General features: G+C 41.7%; 6 protein-coding genes across 6 annotated transcripts; 2 read left to right on the forward strand and 4 right to left on the reverse strand.

Annotated features, from left to right (window-relative positions):
* Window positions 1-85: 85 nt before the first annotated feature.
* I206_106370 (uncharacterized protein) lies at window positions 86-2,856 on the reverse strand (the record flags this gene model as incomplete). Its single annotated transcript, XM_070203303.1, has 6 exons — window positions 86-713; window positions 783-924; window positions 992-1,080; window positions 1,139-1,309; window positions 1,393-1,799; window positions 1,858-2,856. 6 exons carry the CDS (start codon window positions 2,854-2,856, stop codon window positions 86-88), a joined length of 2,436 nt encoding a protein of 811 aa, XP_070059404.1.
* Window positions 2,857-3,696: 840 nt separating this feature from the next.
* Window positions 3,697-5,719, reverse strand: I206_106371 (uncharacterized protein; the record flags this gene model as incomplete). The annotated part of the gene is made up of 5 exons (XM_019158868.1): window positions 3,697-3,921; window positions 3,987-4,691; window positions 4,749-4,972; window positions 5,033-5,375; window positions 5,477-5,719. The coding sequence occupies 5 exons, from the start codon at window positions 5,717-5,719 to the stop codon at window positions 3,697-3,699; spliced, it is 1,740 nt and encodes a 579-aa protein (XP_019008006.1).
* Window positions 5,720-6,641: 922 nt separating this feature from the next.
* I206_106372 (uncharacterized protein) lies at window positions 6,642-9,016 on the reverse strand (the record flags this gene model as incomplete). Its single annotated transcript, XM_019158869.1, has 14 exons — window positions 6,642-6,853; window positions 6,925-6,948; window positions 7,014-7,085; window positions 7,149-7,275; window positions 7,345-7,453; window positions 7,531-7,603; window positions 7,670-8,086; window positions 8,148-8,202; window positions 8,265-8,340; window positions 8,414-8,473; window positions 8,539-8,595; window positions 8,662-8,677; window positions 8,742-8,840; window positions 8,920-9,016. The coding sequence occupies 14 exons, from the start codon at window positions 9,014-9,016 to the stop codon at window positions 6,642-6,644; spliced, it is 1,494 nt and encodes a 497-aa protein (XP_019008007.1).
* A 642-nt stretch (window positions 9,017-9,658) lies between these two features.
* Window positions 9,659-11,257, forward strand: I206_106373 (uncharacterized protein; the record flags this gene model as incomplete). The annotated part of the gene is made up of 7 exons (XM_019158870.1): window positions 9,659-9,791; window positions 9,853-10,157; window positions 10,234-10,528; window positions 10,592-10,690; window positions 10,750-10,779; window positions 10,849-11,106; window positions 11,181-11,257. 7 exons carry the CDS (start codon window positions 9,659-9,661, stop codon window positions 11,255-11,257), a joined length of 1,197 nt encoding a protein of 398 aa, XP_019008008.1.
* A 240-nt stretch (window positions 11,258-11,497) lies between these two features.
* Window positions 11,498-13,183, reverse strand: I206_106374 (uncharacterized protein; the record flags this gene model as incomplete). Its single annotated transcript, XM_019158871.1, has 1 exon — window positions 11,498-13,183. One exon carries the CDS (start codon window positions 13,181-13,183, stop codon window positions 11,498-11,500), a length of 1,686 nt encoding a protein of 561 aa, XP_019008009.1.
* A 1,675-nt stretch (window positions 13,184-14,858) lies between these two features.
* On the forward strand, window positions 14,859-19,820 carry I206_106375 (uncharacterized protein; the record flags this gene model as incomplete). The annotated part of the gene is made up of 6 exons (XM_019158872.1): window positions 14,859-16,064; window positions 16,122-16,579; window positions 16,640-17,081; window positions 17,148-19,160; window positions 19,224-19,494; window positions 19,567-19,820. The coding sequence occupies 6 exons, from the start codon at window positions 14,859-14,861 to the stop codon at window positions 19,818-19,820; spliced, it is 4,644 nt and encodes a 1,547-aa protein (XP_019008010.1).
* Between the last annotated feature and the right edge of the window lie 151 nt (window positions 19,821-19,971).

The raw sequence follows: 19,971 nt of genomic DNA on the forward strand, positions 1-19,971 counted from the left end.
TGCCCGCCGGAAGCAAATTAGAAGAGAAAACAACAAGTACATCCTTTACATATACACATGATATGTTTCCTATCCATCTATCAGTCTAACCATCTTCTAATCCTTCCCAACCTCTCTTGATGGCTATAGACACTTCTCCATCTCTTTTCGCAATACCAAGTCCACCCGGATTACTAGAAATAGCATTTTCAATCTTTAAATAACTGAATTTCGTTATATTCAATATATCTTTATCAGATGAATCTGGATGGACATGTACAGTCAAAGTGACTACCAATGGAGCTCCATCATCTCCGATTTGTTTGGTGGACAGATTGCCATATGGTGAGGGATAGTTCATATGATTGGGTACATCAAAAGATTGTTTGCGTGATGGCGTTGTTGGCGGCGAGAAGAATTTACCAGAATCGAAATTAGGTGAAGATGTTAATGAATTCGTTTGAGAATGTGATGGAGTTGGAGGATATCTGTCCTCAAAAGATCCTTTCCCTGCTGTGATTGCCCACACTCTCATTGTACCCAACCCAATAACCCTACGATCTTCCTTGATTTCCTTCAAGGCTTTCCGTAAAGAGAGCATCTGAGTTTGAGAAGCTGATGGTGCGGTTTGTAGTAAGACATGAGCAAAGGCGATAGTAGGAGGGTAAGAAAGAGCACATGTGAGTATGGTAAGGATGAGGGAGATGAAGGAATCGAGAGAGTGAAGTGCCGACCTGTCACGTGGAAGTCAACTCGGAGCTCGAGGTACCATCAGTCGTGATACATATCGAAAATTTACTCACGGATGTACAAGTAGACTGCTAACTACTATACCTGCACTGCTACCAGCAATGGTCAGAGTGAAAGGGTTGGCCAACAAAGGGGCAAATTGTGAGACAATGGGCATCGAAAGGTAATTTGATGTGAGAAACAATGTTCCAACAGCTATGTGAAAGGCCATGAGATCAGCTGCCAGTCCTTCTTCTAGTATGTGTGTATGTAGTAAACCTACCATCAACCAGCTTTCCATGGTTTCCCAAAGCTCCGCCGGCGAACGTACTGGCTATAGCTGCACAAGCTAGCAAGAAATGGGGAAAATCTCTGCTCATCCAAATTAGTACAATCCTCTTCATTGCCTTAGTTCAGCAGGTCAACTCACCTCTCGTCTCCCTCGATAGCAGATTCACCATGACCATGTCCACCGCCAGAGTGATCGTGGGCTCCGGCGCCCAGGATCACTTGCTCTATCGCTTCCTTCGCGATATATACAGCTGCGAAGACCAAGAAAAGGGATTGAGTGAAGTACAACAAGGACATGTAGCGCGAGGGACTGAAAAAAGTATTAGCATCGATCACAATGGAAGACGAAACTCAACCGCCCAGAATAGCTCGATCTTCAAAAGATACACTCACCCATAAGGCCGCCGTATTGTGTTATAGCCTGACCCCTCATTCCTTGCAACCATTTCCACCGCTATGCCAATTGCGTCAAATACAACTAAATATCCGACACCAGCCAAACATCTCCATCCGGACATCTGCCCTTCAACCCATAGTGCGGCTCCAATGAGGAATTCTAAGACAGCGAAAGACAAGTAGAATTGTTTACGAGGATCTGATTTTGAGGGAGGTAACGGCGACAACGTGGGTGAAGTCGCGCTAAGTGCAGAGACACCCAAGGATGGCATAGGAACCGGGGCAGGTGTCGCCTCGGGGCCTGGGGTAGATGGTGGTTTTGGCGAAGGGGATGCAGCGAGCGAGGGGTTCGTCTGAGTCGGATCGAGGAAAGAGAAGAAGTTATGTGATAATGAATGTTTGTGCTACATTCTTGATCAGTCTGAAAAATAATCGATCGTCACAAGGCATTTATCTACTCACATGATGACCTCTCCTCTTGCTTCGCTTGACGTCAGGTGTCTGCATCCCATTCTCATCCTGCGATGCACTCGCTTGACCGAAACTCCAATTTCCTGTTCCTCCAAAGACGTTCCTATCCCCGCCGACACTAGGTATCATGCTATCATTGAGTTGGACGGGACTTTCCATCAAAGCGGGACTTCCATCGGGACGTGGTGGTATGGGATTTCCGGGTTGAGGGAAAAACAACGACAGGTTCCTAGCATGTATTCCATGTTGAGGTGTAGGGTCAAACCTTCTTTCGTTGTTTCTTGGCCCAAGTGGTGAGGGTACTTCTAGAGATGTTCTCCTACCCCAAGAAGTCGAAGCATTCAGTCCTGTCAAAGAAGGCGTGGCTTCAATAGATTGCCAAGCTGGTGATGCCGGTGCACCTTCTGCCATGTTGAAGTTCAAACGAGGTCTAGGTGATGCCATTAGTTCAGGTAAAGCATCTCCTTCTTCTCCGCCATGAGAATTTTCTTGTTCTATCTCCGTAGGTGAAGACAAAGAAGGGATCATCATTCCACTAATATTTAGCCCTTTAGCAGAGTCGGGCATTGAGCTAGTAGTAGATGCCGAGCCTGGTACAGGAACTATTTCATCTTGATCTGCGTTTTCAACTCCAGTCGCTCTACGTAGAAAGATTGGTGGAGGTGCTGGTGCTCTGTTGCCGGTATTTGACCGTCGGCGGGAGAATGGAGTGGGCGAAGCTATTCCATTAGGCAGTAGACCATGATTTATCGACACAGGCGCTACAGTTGCTTTACCGTTACCTTTGGGAGTGTCTTCACCATTGAGCGAGAGTAACGGACCAGAGCTCGTGGGAGAGAACACGTCTCCAGCTTCTTGGTCTTCCGACATTGAGAACGAGTAAAGATATGGTGAGACTACTGAAGAACGCCTCGAGGAATAGCTCTGATCTGGAGTAGGGATCGATGTCTCCGTGCTGGAAGTTGAAGCGGGTGAGGGCAATGTTGGCATTGACAAAGGTGGATTGATCGGGTAGAACACCTGGGCAAGAGATGGTGTTTGACTTGTTTGTCGAGATGATGGAGGAGCCAGGGAGTAGTATGGCTCGATGTACTAAAGTTTACTGGTAAAGTGTACGCTTGGGTCGTTGGAACAGGGTTCAAAGGATTAATTCAGTGGATCGTGAAGTGTGACGCGTTCTTGACGATAACAGGCTGAGGTTGAGGATATCAATGTCTATGCTATGCTAATGCTTGACCAGTGTGATCGGATACAAAGTTGAAATAGTAGATACAATGTCACAAGACTGACATATTTTATGCTTGAATTTTTAGCTTGAGAAGAGTAAAAGCGGGATGAGAAGATAAAATGAAGCAGCGCGCACGTTTTGAAATTGGAGACTTTTTATCCAGTCGCGTCGGTCCAAATGTATTCTGAAAACTTGACCTGTCTTTCTATATCAGAACGAGAGTCGATGACGGAACAAGGGCACAGGATGAATAAGAGGACGGGACTGCAGTTTCCCCCTTCTAACTACTCGGCAACGATATTATCAACATATGATTTGTGAATTGAAAGGTTAAAATGCTATCGAATTTCACTAATTCATCAATGACAAAGGTAAAAGGCACGTGGTTAGATTTCTCTTGGCGTCATGTATCGGTGTAGATCCCGTCATGAAAATCATGTCTCAATGCATTTTTAATATGCTGAACAACGTATGATAATGGACAACTCTATATCCTTATATACACATATATATTTATAACCCAATCTTAGCAAGATTCGTATTTTGAACAAATTGTAACCGAAAACCGTTTGTATTTCCTTCCTCTGTGACATCGTATATGTTTAATCCCACCAGAATTTGGCGAACCAGCTCCAAGGACCTTTAGCTGGTTTAGCTTCTTCCTCTGGATTGGCGTCTGCAATAGCAATGAATTGACCAACAGGTATTTCAGTGAGGGGTACAATCTTGGTCTTTTTCACTAATTTATACCCGAAGTAGAAAACGATCATGAAGATGACTGAGAAATAACTTGAGAAGAAATCCGAGACATCCCAATTTCCGGGTAGCTGAATGACCGCAAAACATTGATCAGTTTAGTATCAATGGGATGATGGAGATAAAGCAAACTTACGAAAGAGTAAAATCCACCTGTTATGAGAACTATGAAAGATCCCCAAATGGTATAATGAGAGATGTAAGGTTGAAGAGGAGCTGACCAAGGTAATTTGGTTTGAGCAATACCTTGAGCTTTCATACCTTGTCGTACTCTCAAATTGATGAATCCAATAACTATCCAAATACACAAAGTTGAAGATGAATTGATATTTGTCATCCAATTGAATACAGTTGCTGCTCCGTTATTCAAAGACATGAAAGCCAACAATTGGAAAGCACCTTGGAAAAGTACTGCCAAATAAGGTATACCATATCTTGATACTCTAGTGAAGATCTTAGGAGCTTTACCATCCAATGCAAGGGCGTAGAGTGACCTTGATCCAACTAACATACCGTGATTACCAGACGACCAAGCGGAAGTGATGATAACTGCATTGATGATTGAAGGTAATACTTTGACTCCAGCACGTTGAGCAGCAATGACGAATGGTGAAGATGCAGCTGTACCTGTCGATTGAAGTAGGTTTTTATCGTTATAAGGTACAATTAAACCGACAATGAACAGGGTGACGAGGTAGAAAACGAAAACTCGAATGAAAACGTGTTTAGCAGCTTTAGGTACATTTCTTCGAGGGTTCTTGGTTTCTGCTGCTGCGATTGCAAGGGATTCGACACCGGAGAAAGCGTATACGGCGTTGATCAATGTAAGCCAGAAACCACACTATAATGAGGAAGTCAGCTGTAGCCCATCTGTCATAGTAGAGATTTAAGGGCTTACGAATCGACCACCAGCCGTGCCAGTGTAATAATAACCTTCACCGAATACTCCAGGATCCTTCCAGTATGCAAATCCAATTCTATCTGTACCTGGAATTCCTCCCAAATCGTAGATCAAACCGAAAAGGATAAGACCAAGGATTAACAAAATCTTGAGCATCGCACAGATGAGTTCGACTTCTCCGTAGATTCGAATAAGGAATAAGTTGGTCATGAATGTGATGACTATTATGAATGATAGAATGAGCCGGATGTTTTGACTTATTATCAAAGAAGAGTACTTACAAATACAGATAGCAATCCAAATGGCTGGACTCAAATCCGTCCAATAGGTCATGATGACAGCAACTGCCGACCACTCAGCGGGCACAGATACAACTGAACCATAAAAACAACACCATCCTATGGCGAAAGCAAGTGCTGGATCGAAGAAGAATTCAGATTGTCGAACGAAGGCACCAGAAATGGGAGCCAATGCTGATAATTCCGCCAAACATCCCATGACTGACATGACCAGCGTACCGACAATACCGTATCCAATTAGTGTACCAACTGGTCCAGCTCGTCGAATGGATTTTCCAGATCCAAGGAATAGACCAGTTCCGATCGCTCCTGCAAGTGCAATCATCTATCAAATTAATCAATCGATATCAGCATAATGTCGCTGGAATCATATTCAATTGAAATCGTAATGAAAAAGGTCTAAATAGCCGAGAATGTTACACTCACTTGAATATGCCTTTGCTTTAATCCTCTATGTACCCTTTCTTCCCTTACTAAAGCAGGATTGACTCCTTCGGGAATAACATCATAAATGGTATCCGGGGCTCTGTCACCATCAACGGCATTTACACCAACTTCAATATCATATGCGTTGGATAAATAGGCATCCGCTTTATTATCAGCTGAAAGGGAAGGATCTTCAGCTATACCTTCCCTGTCTTTTTCGCTTCGATTTTGCGTTATTGACATGACTACCTCAGTACAGTATTTCAATTTATTTAATGGATATGTCAGTTAAGAAGAAGATTCAAGAAAAGGGTTGGATCCTAAAAACGGACGAAATATGATTTATACAATCTGACTTGACCAGCTTCTTCATGGAGTATGTCATTATCATTCTAGTAACAATCGCGTATTTACCGACGGTTAAAAGAGAGATTGATAAAGAATCAAGTTGTAACACCACACGACCATATTCATATGAAAAAGTATTTACCGAGTTTAGGGTTTCAAGGTGACGGCCAATCATGTGATCGCCAAGTTTGTTTTCAAGCGGAGCGGTCTATAAATGAAATCGCGGCATCTTCCTCTTTTTTTGATGATGACGATAAGAAACCCTAGATCTGCGCTTTGGAGGCGGGGTAAGCGCCAGGGTATGAGATCCCCCTACAACATAACGTTGCATTTTTAATCGTATTTCATAAGATTTGCAACCGACTTTGATATCGCAGTTTGATAGGCTCATAGAATAACCGACTGGCTTATCATTATCTCCTGGTTGGCTAATCAGATCCACGATATCTTGTGTGGTTCACTTTAATACCATTTGTCAATACCCTAAAAGTATCGATAATGAAAAAGAATTACTTCCTTCAGTCAAATCAGGGAGAAGGGGAGTCGGAAGTTACATTGGTTGTTCTTAGTTATATCTTCTTGGCGACGGGTATAACAATATCATGTGCTAATGAACGGTCCGATGCCGTCAGAGATATACCGGCTGACGAATGAGCTTTGAGGTATTACGTCAACATCGTGATGTGGTCAATTCATTAGCCTGAGGACAAGCAGGATACGGATGCATGTGAATCGAGCATCAGTATGCACTGCTTGATATTCGAGGTAGAGGTAGATCATCCAGAAACCTTGACTTCCATTTATGATTAGAAATACCTCAGACAGATCTTTCTTTTCTATCTACATCTTCGATTTCACCAGGCGTCTGTAGCCCTTCATCAAACGATTCTTCCTGCACCTGTCTGTTGAAATCCCTTGTAGAAAGATAAAGTATACCTAAAATACCGAGGAATTGTAAGGCCGTAGCTACAGATGCAGCAATGTTACCTTTATGTACGGTAGGCTGTTCAGTCTGTTTGAAAAGCAATACTAAGCCGAAAGACAATTCAGCATTCATTTCAAATTTATGAGTGGGCGGAAAAAAGGAGTTATGGACATACAAGGTAACCAGGCATTGAATGAAACTGTACGAGAATCGAAGCTATCAGTAAAACAGCCACGCGACTATCAGAGCATGTTGATAACATACAAGCGACAGAATTGAAAGTCCCCATTACGATACCTCTTTTTTCGGAAGATTCGCCAATAATCTCACTACACCCTGTAAACGCCATGGACTCATTAGTCATCACTCTCTAGGCGAGTGCAGCTGGAATGAACATACAAGCGTAAAGTAGGCCTGGTGTACAATTCACAATACCCGATAGGTAATACAATACCCATCTACCAGCTCTATTATCTGGGTACACTGGAAGTCCAGCCAGAAGCGCACAATCGATGCAATGCCAGAGCTGTAAGGATGACATCATTGATTAGCAAATGAACGTAGGTTAAAGGACATAGTCGGCAGAAATACTCACAGCAACGAGGAGCAATGGTGGCCACCGTCTGCCTTTTAGTAAATTATCACTGATCCAAGCGAATCCTAAAGCCGATACAATTTGAGTTGACCAGATACCACATGGATAGCTTCATCATGTCGTCAGTCTAGAGCTCTGCGATGTGAAAATCAAATGGTCTCTTCTTATAGTACAACGTGAACTTACTAGTTGATCTGTTCTACCGAATATTTAGGATCTTTTGAATATTTTAACCAAAACGACATCGATTGTTGAGGGTCTTTATGTGTTATTCTGAAGTGAGCTATATACTGAGAAAGAAAATCATAGGAAACTGTAAACTTACTTTGTGAAAAGATATAACAACTATAAACAAAAGTAAAAACCCAAATATGCCAAGTTGAAATTATATTCCAAATCAATTTTTTGTTTAATCCACCTTTTTGGGGTCCTTGTCTTTTTGCAATCGTTAATCTTTTTCTTGCTAAATCAATATCTTTTTGCTTGAAGATCCAATTTGGTTTGATATCCCAAGGTAAATCAGGTATTAAGAAAAAAGCAGAGATTGCGATTGGAATTGAAATTATTGCATCAATTGTAAAAATCCATCTCCAACCTGCCATTCCATGTTTACCATTTAAAGTTTTATAAATTCCTGCTTGCATTACTCCTGATATCAATGTACCACCTGCTGTAGCTGCTTGAAAGATATTTGATCTTTTACCTAATTCATCTTTTGTATACCATGATCCAATTAAAAAGACTTATCAGAAATGATAATTAGCCTTAACAATAAAATAAGTAAACATAATTGTTAGACTCACGTAAACCTGGGTAATAAGCTGATTCGAAAAGACCAACCATGAATCGGATGAAACACTAATTTAAACAAAGTAGGTCAGTATCTAATGTGGACGTGGCTGATGGCGGACAGAACTCACAAGCTGATGCCAATTCTTCACCCAGGTAGTACAAAGAGTCATGATTGACCATCCTATTTCGAGTCCGAATACAATACTACAAAGACGTAAATATCATCGCAGTCCAGGATGACATTTTGATATACTGCACTTGATGAAACATCACTCACTAATGAGGAGACACTTTGTTCAGGAGGATGTTTCCAGGGATCTGCCCAATAACATAACCGCTATACCAAAGGTTAACTCAATCACCGTTGATTTAGGATCCTAAAATTTGAGATGAAACACTTACACAGACCATGCAGTATTGCAATAATTATACTCAAGACCGAACATACTCAATTCTTCTCTACAAAGCAAGAATCGCCGTCAGTCCTTCTCTTTATATTGTCAGCATAGATTGCCCTTCACTTACTTCATACCACTGACGACTGGGGTCACAATCAGCTCGTCGTTCGATGGAGTCAATATCATGATCAGAAAATCCAGACTCACAAGCAGTGGACAGATTAGTTTGATCGATATATCTCATGATCAATCCCAAAGTGGAAAAGACCAATAGAGATAAGTCAAGGCGTACCAATAATCGCCTTTCTGCGTGAAGATGGTCATAAAAACGTAAGTCCAGAATGTCTTTTATCATTGCAATTGAAGGAGAAAGTGGGTAGCTCACCGGCTGGCTCTTTACCAAATGAATCCCATAAGTAATAATACCATGGAATTTTTGGTCTTTGCGAGCTTTCGTATTCTTTTTTAGGTTGTAAGGACATTTTTATCGGATTATTTCTCTTCTGATGACTTGCAGGACTTGCAGAGTAAAGAAAGGGCCAGATCGATCCCAAGATCATGAAATGGTAACCTGGACTGGTCGATCAGCGCAACACTGTTGGATAATCTCAAAATAGTTGCATTGCAATCTTATAGTTATACATTTCTGGTCGTTCACAATCAGCATCTAATCTGGTGCGAATGAGTCGGAAAAGAGAATTTTAGCAATCACGTCAGTCACGATCATGAATAACCAATTGGTATTGTCTTATGCCTGGAAACAGTACCCTAAAATAGACATGCCCGACCTGAATGATAAATGGAAATGATCTGACATGAGATACGGAAAATACCCTATCAGCTAATACATGCGTGTGAGGTGAGGTTTGAGGTGATCAGGATCGGTGTTGACCGAGATAACAAATGTCGTGCTCGGTCTTCATTCACGTTGGCGACATCTCACGCCATCCACGCTAGTGTCCCGTATGGGCATTACGTGTCATCCTGTTATTATTAGCATAAAGGTTTGATGACTAGACATCCTCATTCTATTGATTCGCGAGAATGATAGCTACATATCTATGTGAATACGATTATGCATTTTCCTTTTTTACCCTTCATTGCTGACTGTGAAGCAAAACAATATGAGTCCTACTGCCATTCATGAGCCCGTTGATGTACGTGAGACGACTATTCAATCGTTGAAAGCTCAGGTTCAAGATGAAGGGAGACTCGCGATACCTCCATGGGTAAAACCACCATTGACCAAAGAGGAATGTAAGTTGGGGGAAATACCAATATACAACGCAAGCTATAAAAGCTAATAGGTGAAAGACAGTACCTTGGGCAGAATTAGAAGAGATTGATCTACAACTTCTCGATTCCACCGATCCTGCAGTTCGAGAAAGATTAATAGCAGCAGCAAAGAAAGCTTTGACTGTTGACGGGTTCCTATTTGTCACTGGAACAGGAGTATCGAATGAAAGTTTGGAGAGAAATTTAGCTATAGCTCAATATGCAATTAACGGAATTTCATATGAAGATAAATTACCGTTTGCAGCTAAATTAGAAGAAGGTAGTTATGCTGGATACAAATTGAGAGGAATTTGGAAAAGAGATGGTGGTGTTCCTGATAATATCGAAGTAAGCCTTCATTTACATTTTTTTGCCAAAAAAAATTAAAATAGGTTAAAGCTGATATCCCATTGAATAATCATAGCATTATAATCTTGAATCGTCTTCATTTGAGAATCCTTCACAAAATCATCCTGAAAAACTTTTACCTTTAATTCCAGAAATTAGATCTTTTGCAGAACATACATATTTTTATGTTGTATATCGAATTTTGAAATTAGTTTCTTTAGCATTAGAATTACCAGAAGATTACCTTTGGGAATTACATGATCATAATGGTACTTTAGGACATGCTTGTCAAAGATTTATGGGTTATTTCCCTAGAAATCAACAAGATGAAAAAGCTACAGAAGGAATTTGGTCAAAAGGTCATACAGATTGTTCGTATTCCATCTAATATTTTCCTTGTTGAATCATTCGCGATGTTGATTCTTGATACGCAGATAATAGTATATCATTGTTATATTCTCAACCTATTTCAGCTTTACAAATACTTACACCTCAAAACGAGTGGAGATGGGTTAAACATGTCGAAGGAGCTGGTGCGTTCCTAATTTCCCGCCAATCGTGGTTTTTATGTTGACGACTTTCCCATGGACAGTTGTAGTAAACACTGCAGATGCACTTGAATGTAAGTAGATTATCATCTCATGTGTAGCGATCAACAACCTCTTGCTAAATGCCAAGAGAACGATTGCAGTCCTCACTGGAGGTGTATTTAAAGCTACACGACATCGGGTAATTCGTCCTCCATCCGATCAAGCAGATATAATCCGATATATTCTGATTCATTTCGCAAGAGTAAAAAGAGATCTTGAATTAAACCCAATTTGGGAATCCCCTTTGGTTAAAGAGAAAGGAAAGAACGCATTCCAAGATAGGATTGAAAATGGTGGAAAAGCGCCCACTCAAGATGAGTGGTTAAGGGAACGAATTAGAAGAACAGGTCATGAATTGTGTAAGTCTATAGAAACATTTGACCCCGGTAAATGAATAGGAAGACTAATAATCTTCTTGAATTGGATTTTATAGACGATAACAACAAGAAGACTGCCCAAGGTAGAGTTGAAGAAGAAGTATTAGGCAGGAAAGTTGAATATTACGTTTAGTAGATATAGTCCGTTTGTACTAAGAGCAATTGTATTCGGTTGACATCATAGACATCGTCGCATTTGATATTTAATTGGTAGCTAATCGATACGTTGTTATATCTCGTGGCACCTATATTTCATGGAAGTCGTGTAGTTTAAAGCTTTCCCGACCTGCCGGCACAACACAGTTCAGCTGAGGAAGCGGGCTATACAAGAATCAGCTTGTTGGACTCCCTTGACGAAAGCTAAGCAAATGGGCTAAACCGAACTCACCTCATCTTTAGCGCAATAACACGAACTCTTGATCGGTACTTCAGCAACCGCCAAAGCAATGTCCAACTGCTTTTCCCAAATTTTAGCTTCTCTTTTCCTTTCCAGCTTTATCAAGCACTGGTAATATCCATATAATGACCAAACATTATTGGGGTGTTGACATGCTCTAGGTAAAGTTCCACTAATACCTAAATCCTCTTCATAAACTTCCGCAGCTTCCTCCGTTCTCTCTTGTTCTAGTAGTAAAGCAGCTAAAGCATGTCGGACAGGTTGCATCCATCCCCATGGTTCTGCATAAATTAAATTATCGTACCTCTTTACAGCTTCTCTAAGATCTCTGAAAGCTAAATCAAAATTTCCCTTTCTATATTGAATTTCACCTTCTAACATTGGTTCTCCAACAGATAAAACACTTTTACATGAATTTGGATAAATCATTCTTGATTCCGGGACTTTCTTAATAGCTTCTTGATATAATTCTTGTTCTTCTTCTGCTTCGGTAATCCTTCCTGTTGCTGCAAAAGCTATACCTCTTGCATAATGAAGTGTTGCGATTAAATTACAATAAATTTCTTTATCTTCCGGGAATTTGAACGATAAGATTTCTTGCCATTTTCCGAATCTGACTAATATGTGAGGACGAACAGTCAAAAAGTATTCTAACCAATCTGCCATTGGAGGAGATTTGACCTTTAGTATATCATAAGATAATGAATCTTCCATTCCATTAACGGCTTTCATAGCTTGATTGTATTGACCATTAAACATAGCTGAGTATATGATTGTATGATAATCATGTACTCTATAAAAAGTGTATAATCCTAAATCTCCAGATTCTTTTCTATATTTTTCATCTGCAATTACTGCATCCCAATTTGAACTTATTGCTCTTCTATAATCCCCTACTAAAATATCTATGTGTGATGGCATATGTGTTAAATGTCCTCCCTCGGGTGATAATTTTCTAAGTCTATCTCCTGGGATTAAACCTAATTCTGGTGTAGGTGACATTTCGATATAATGTATGAATAAATGTAAAATTCCAATATGTTCATATCCTTCGACCGTATTTATCGCTGTCTCTAGGATTTCTTTCACCTCTAAAGTACGGGAATTTTTGGCTGGAGTTCCGGTTGTAATATCCCATAATGCCCATGGAGTGAGGTTCATTAGTGCGTCGGCAGTGAGGGCTGCTATATCGATATCATCTGGGAACTGTCGATGAAGATTTACCATCGTATTCGCGTAATTTACATCCCATTCTTTGTGAGTTCTACTAGTTCTTTCAATAGGAAATCTCGTGCTGATGGACTCCAACATAGCTCTTTCTACGTCTGTACCATTATGTAATTTGAGTCCTTCCTCTATAACTGAATGACACTTCTCCACGGTCCGCTTGATATCTTCTTCATCAAAGACTTCCCATGGTTTATTGTAATTTGGTCCAAGTGAATAAGCTAATCCCCAATAAGCTGCTTGACACTGTTGATCATGTGCTATAGCTTGTTCAAAGCAATAGGCAGCTGCTGCATGATTGAATCCATATGCCCATTTCAGTCCGCGGTCAAACCATTCTTGAGTGTCAGAGGAGCTCGTGGTAATACGACGTGTCAGAGTACCGAGATTGTAATATGGATTACTCGCTGGAATGGGTTCTGGTAGGTCATTCATGGCGGTTGACGAGGTGATGCGATATTAGAAGATGACCGAGCTAAAATATAAGCCAACTCGATACCCATGTTGTCTGACTGGACGATGAGCAAAGAAAGACAAGGAATCGTGAAATGTAGGCAAAAGTGGTGTCTTCCGACCTGAATGGTGTGATTGTGCGCAACTGAAAACGCGGCCAGCCGAAATTGTCTGCTCTCCACTTATATGTATGCGTCAGTCATAACCAGGAAGAGGCGACATTGTACTGATACTTCGCTGGTGTAAAAAAAAGGCTGTCAAAGGTTCTCAAATTATGACGTGAATTGAGCACGAATGACTCTTACTGAGGCGCGAGATTGCAGTCAATAATCAACAGCAGTGAAAGGGTATGTATACACAACCATCAAGACTCCGACAAACTATTTCCGAAGAAATGGAATTCCGATTGTCGAAGACCATCTTTATTTCTTCATACAGATTAGTCGTCCTCAGTAACAGTAAGAGCGTCCGTTCGCCTATACTGCAGTCGCCAAGACATTCTTGTCTAAGGTTATGATCATGACCTCGATCATGTTACGGGCATACGTAGATGAATTATTGGATCAAGCCGAGGCCGCACTTATAGCTCCACTTGCGAATGAAACGCATGATAGTTGTACGAATCCACATAAATCGGGGACCTAGTTGTAGTGATCGGCGCCCACTTGACGTGATGAAGACGGGGGCCGTTGACAAACTTGCTTTGTAGAGTTCCCGATTATCCTTTCAGGATTTATCGGAAAAGCAGAGATCGTAAGGGTTGGGTACGTAACCAGCCAGTCTAAAACTTGCTTGATTTAATGCGGATCCGGCGGTGTAAACGAGTCGGACTAAATTTACCTCAAACATACAAACATGGCTTCGCCTTCTCAACTGGCGAGCTACGATCGAGGCTAAATGTTGGCTATAACGCGGCAAATGCAAAATATTATAGGAACCAACCCACCGGATGGGAAACATCGAGGTAGCTTTAAAGAGTTTAAATCCCCCTTAAACTCAACCTTTGTCAAAAGCTTGAATTCGAAGCATATGACTTGAATTGTTATGAACGTTCTCGTACATATCGCAGCCACAGACGCAACCGTTAAAACGTTGATATCATTTGGTATTTAAGACCCAGGCGAAAGGGAAGAAGGATCTAGATCCCCACCAAAAGGTTGTTTATGTGAATTTCCTGAATCGATTTCTCCGTGTATAAATTATGATGAAACATAACGGCAAAAGGCAAACGGTCAACAATCTCCATAGAGTCTTACAGCCACTGAATCGGATCCGTTGTTTGTACTTTTTACGCTAAAAACAAAATTATCGAGTTATGACCGTCGGTCTAAGACGATAACTTAGTAATCATAACTAACGATCGAACCACATCAATTTTGTTTTATTTTATTTCATTACTAACATCCCCGTATCAATGAAAATAAATCATAACCTCACTCTCTTTATCTAAGTACTTCTCCATTTTCTCTTCTTCTGCATTTATCTTATAATTGTTATCGCCCCCTCCCCCCCTCCCCCCCTTACTTTCGAGCCTGTCTCTTTATCAAAAGAGCAGTGCATTAACAGTTGCGCATTTACCTAAACTTTAATCTGGCGGATTTAGATATACGTTTTGGTCAACTCTCGATCTTACGAAAACTTGGACGTTGCCACCATTATGTCTGACAGTCCTCTCAATCTGGGTGCGCCCATCGGCACTCATTCGGGATCGGCTGCTCCCACCACTACAACAACTACGACTATATTGCCAACCCCTACCAGCAACGATTCTCATCACAATGATCACTCCGCCGACGTTTCTTCTTCGGGCAACACTCTCGCAGAAGAACCTATAAGCGAGAAACACGCTGAAGGAAGTGAGACCGAGAAGACCGGTCAATCTACTTACAAACCAAAAAGAACGAACGATTCTTCCGAAGATGTAGTTGCGGATCTCGAAGCTCACCATGTGTCCATTCACAGGGGTAAAGAAGAATTCCATGCATTAGAAAGAAAATATTCTACTATCTCACAACGTTCTCAACGAAGTCAAGGTACGGAATTACACAGACCAACGACTAGACGATCAATTCAATCTGCATTCTCCAATCGACCTGAAAGACAAATATCTCATTTCTCAGCAGCTGATGCCGAAAAAGCTAAAGCTGAAGAAGAAGAATTCAATCTTGCTGAAGTACTCAGATCTAGAAGAGAGAGTTACGATTCAGCTGGAATCAAGCGAAAAGATGTCGGTGTAATCTGGGAAGATTTAGAGGTCATTGGTGCCGGTGGAATGAGAATCAATATTAGAAATTTCTCTTCCGCAATCATGGAACAGTTTATGTTGCCTGTCATAAGTCTTTTAGGAGTCTTCGGATATAATCCTTTCGCACCTAAACCCAAACCGATTTTGTTCAAAAACTCCGGTGTACTCAAACCTGGAGAAATGTGTTTGGTACTCGGAAGACCGGGTTCAGGTTGTTCCACCTTCCTCAAATCCATTACCAACCAAAGATCCGGGTATTTAGAAGTCAACGGTAATGTCGAATACGCCGGTGTGCAATGGAAGGAAATGAGAAAGACATATGCTGGTGAGGTCGTCTACAACCAAGAAGACGATGACCATCTTCCTACTCTTACCGTTGCCCAAACGATCATGTTCGCTCTTTCTCTCAAAACACCAAAGAAGAAGGTCCCAGGTGTTTCCGCAACTCAATTCAAGGAAGACATGCTTAACCTCCTCCTTTCAATGCTGAACATCAAGCACACCGCTAATACTATCGTCGGTAATGCTTACGTACGAGGTGTATCTGGTGGTGAGAGAAAACGAGTATCCATCGCAGAAATGTTCTGCTCAGGTGCTACTGTCTGCTCATGGGATAACGTGAGTGTCGAAATTCAGCAAACGATCTCGTTGATTCCACTGACGGTTTCATTATAGTCTACTCGAGGTCTCGATGCTTCCACTGCACTGGATTACGCTAAATCCCTTCGAATGTTAACGGATATCATGGGTCAAACTACTTTCGTATCCCTCTATCAAGCCGGTGAAGGTATCTACGAACAATTCGACAAAGTTCTTGTGCTTAACGATAGTCATGTCGTTTACTTCGGTCCCGCCAATGAAGCTAGACAGTACATGATGGGATTAGGATACAGAGATCTCCCTCGTCAAACATCTGCCGATTACTTATCTGGTTGTACCGATCCTAACGAAAGGCGATTCGCTGAAGGCAGAACTGAAGACGATGTACCGTCCACTCCCGAAGCAATGGAGAAGGCTTACATGGAAAGTGAAATTTGCGCTAGAATGGCCAAAGATAGAGAAGAATACAAGGCTTTCGTCAGTGCCAATTCTGGTGTAGCTGAGGAATTCAAGGAAGCTGTCATCGAGCAGAAGTGAGTACGGATCTACTATTTGAGCAAAGTCACAGAGCTGATGATCTCTCCGTTGAACAGGCACAAAGGTGTCGGTGCAAAATCCCCATACACCGTCGGGTTCATGTCTCAAGCCCTCACGATTGCTAGACGACAATTGCTGCTGAAATTCCAAGACAAGTTTGGTATCTACACTGGTTATTCAACCTCAATCATCATCGCCCTTATTGTTGGTTCGGTATACTTCAGATTACCTGAAACAGCTTCTGGTGCCTTCACTCGTGGTGGTCTTCTTTTCTTAGGTCTTTTGTTCAACGCTCTTACTTCTTTCTCTGAATTGCCATCACAAATGATGGGTCGATCCGTCTTATACCGTCAAAACGAATATCGATTTTACAGACCTGCTGCTTTCGCCCTTGCCGCTGTTGGTGCCGATGTACCTTACAGTGCATCGAACATCTTTATTTTCAGTCTGATTTTGTACTTCATGGGAGGACTTTATTCCTCCGGTGGTGCCTTCTTTGTGAGTCTTATCTCTGGTTCATCACGAAAGCTCACTCAGTCTGGCTAATCAAATTTCCTGCTTTAGATGTTCTTCCTGTTCATCTTCACCACGTTCATGGTTATGTCTGCGTTCTTCAGAACCTTGGGTGTGGCCACAACAGACTATAATACTGCTGCAAGACTTGCCTCCGTTTTGATTTCGCTCATGGTTACCTACACTGGTTATATGATTCCGGTGCAACGAATGAAGCGATGGCTTTTCTGGATCTTCTACCTCAATCCGCTTTCATATGGTTACGAAGCTATTTTTGCCAACGAATTCTCTCGGATCAATCTTACTTGTGACACCAACTACATCATTCCGCATAACATCCCTGCTGCGGGAATCACCGGTTACCCAGATGAGGTTGGGCCTAACCAACTTTGTTCTTTGACGGGTTCTACTCCTGGTTCCGGTTCAGTCAGCGGTTCCGCATACATGAGTGCTGGATACTCGTATACCAAATCTCATATCTGGAGAAATTACGGTATCTTGCTCGGTTTCTTCGTATTCTTCCTGGCCCTCCAAATGTTCTTCATCGAATACCTACAACAAGGTGCTAAACACTTCTCCATTAATGTATTCAAAAAGGAAGACAAAGATCTCAAGGAAAAGAACGGTAGATTGGCTGAACGAAGAGAAGGCTTTAGAGCTGGTAAATTGGACCAAGATCTTTCTGGACTGAAGATGAGACCCGAACCCTTCACTTGGGAAGGTCTCAATTACACTGTACCCGTTCCAGGTGGACAGCGACAACTGCTCAACAACATTTACGGTTATGTCAAACCTGGTTCTCTGACTGCTCTTATGGGTGCTTCCGGTGCTGGTAAGACCACTTTACTCGATGTACTCGCTGCTAGAAAGAATATCGGTGTCATCGGTGGTGAAGTCCTCATGAATGGTCGACCAATTGGCAGAGATTTCCAAAGAGGATGTGCTTATGCCGAACAACAAGATACTCACGAATGGACCACAACTGTACGAGAAGCTCTACAATACTCCGCCTACCTCAGACAACCTCAAGAAGTACCAAAGGCAGAGAAGGATGCCTATTGTGAAGATATTATAGAATTGCTCGAATTGCAAGATCTCGCCGATGCGATGATTGGTTTCCCAGGTTACGGTCTTTCAGTAGAAGCTAGGAAACGAGTTACAATTGGTGTCGAATTAGCCGCCAAACCGGACTTGCTTCTTTTCCTTGATGAGCCTACTTCTGGTCTTGACGGTCAATCAGCTTATAATATTGTTCGTTTCCTCAAGAAACTCTGTGCTGCTGGTCAAAAGATCTTGTGTACCATCCATCAACCCAACGCATTGCTTTTCCAATCTTTCGACAGGCTCTTACTCCTTCAACGAGGTGGTGAATGTGTATACTTTGGCGATATCGGTCCCGATTCTAGAGTGTTGATCGATTATTTGGAAAGAAACGGTGCCAAGGTCCCTGGCAATGCCAACCCTGCCGAGTTCATGCTTGAAGCTATCGGTGCAGGATCTAGGAAGAGAATCGGTGGAGATTGGGGACAGAAATGGAGAGAATCGCCAGAATTCGAAAACGTCAAGCAAGAAATCGCTCAACTCAAGGCTGATGCGTTGGCTAAACCCGTTGAAGAGGGAGGTAAACATACTGAATACGCCACGTCATTCATGTTCCAGCTCAAGACTATGCTCAACAGAACCAATGTCGCTTTGTGGAGAAACGCAGATTATCAATGGACTCGATTATTCGCCCACATAGCTATTGGTTTGGTCGTCACTCTTACCTTCCTTCAGCTCGACAATTCGCTTGCATCTTTACAATACCGAGTGTTCGCCGTTTTCTTCGCTACTATCTTGCCCGCCCTGATTTTGGCTCAAATTGAACCTCAATACATCATGAGTCGAATGACTTTCAACAGAGAAGCTTCTTCCAAGATGTACTCTTCGACCATCTTCGCATTGACTCAATTGCTTGCTGAAATGCCTTACTCTCTAATGTGTTCAGTGGCGTTCTTCCTCCTTCTTTACTTCGGTGTCGGTTTCCCTAACGCATCTTCGAGAGCAGGATACTTCTTCTTGATGGTGAGTTTCAAAACCATTGCCATGCGAAGCATCGCACCAAAACTGACTATCTCGTGTTTTTAGGTCCTTGTTACCGAAATCTATGCTGTAACTCTCGGTCAAGCCGTCGCCGCTCTTTCACCCTCTATCCTCGTTGCAGCTCTTTTCAACCCATTCTTACTGGTTCTCTTTTCGTTGTTCTGTGGTGTCACAGCTCCTCCTGGAACTTTACCTTACTTCTGGCGAAGTTGGATGTACCAATTGGATCCTTTCACTCGATTGATCAGTGGTCTAGTATCGTCAGTTCTACAAGATGTACCAGTTGTCTGTAAAGAAGAAGAATACAACATTTTCTGTGAGTTATCTTTATTCCTTGAATCCTTACTATGGGTTTTTGAAAACTGATTTGATGTGCGATTTAATTTAGCCCCACCATCAGGTCAAACTTGTATGGAATACGCTGGAGCTTACGCTCAAGCTGTAGGTGGATATTTGAATAATGGAGACGCAACTTCAGATTGTCAATTCTGTCAATATAGCGTTGGACAATCTTTCTTCGCTCCTTTAGAAATCTCTTTCTCAACTAGATGGAGAGATTTCGGTATTTTCATTTGTTATGTTGTTTTCAATATCATCGTTCTCCTTATAGCTGCTAGATTCTTGAAATGGCAAAGACGATAGATATATCAAATTATCTGTATCAAGGGATATAGGGGATGTTGAAGACTTTCTGCGGGATTAAGAATACAAATATACATTTTCACATAATTAATGACTGATAGGATAGATTTGAATTATTTTATATACAAAACATTAATTTTATTGGTATGGA

This window comes from Kwoniella pini, chromosome 9, assembly GCF_000512605.2.
Source record: "Kwoniella pini CBS 10737 chromosome 9, complete sequence".
Classification (NCBI taxonomy): domain Eukaryota; kingdom Fungi; phylum Basidiomycota; class Tremellomycetes; order Tremellales; family Cryptococcaceae; genus Kwoniella; species Kwoniella pini.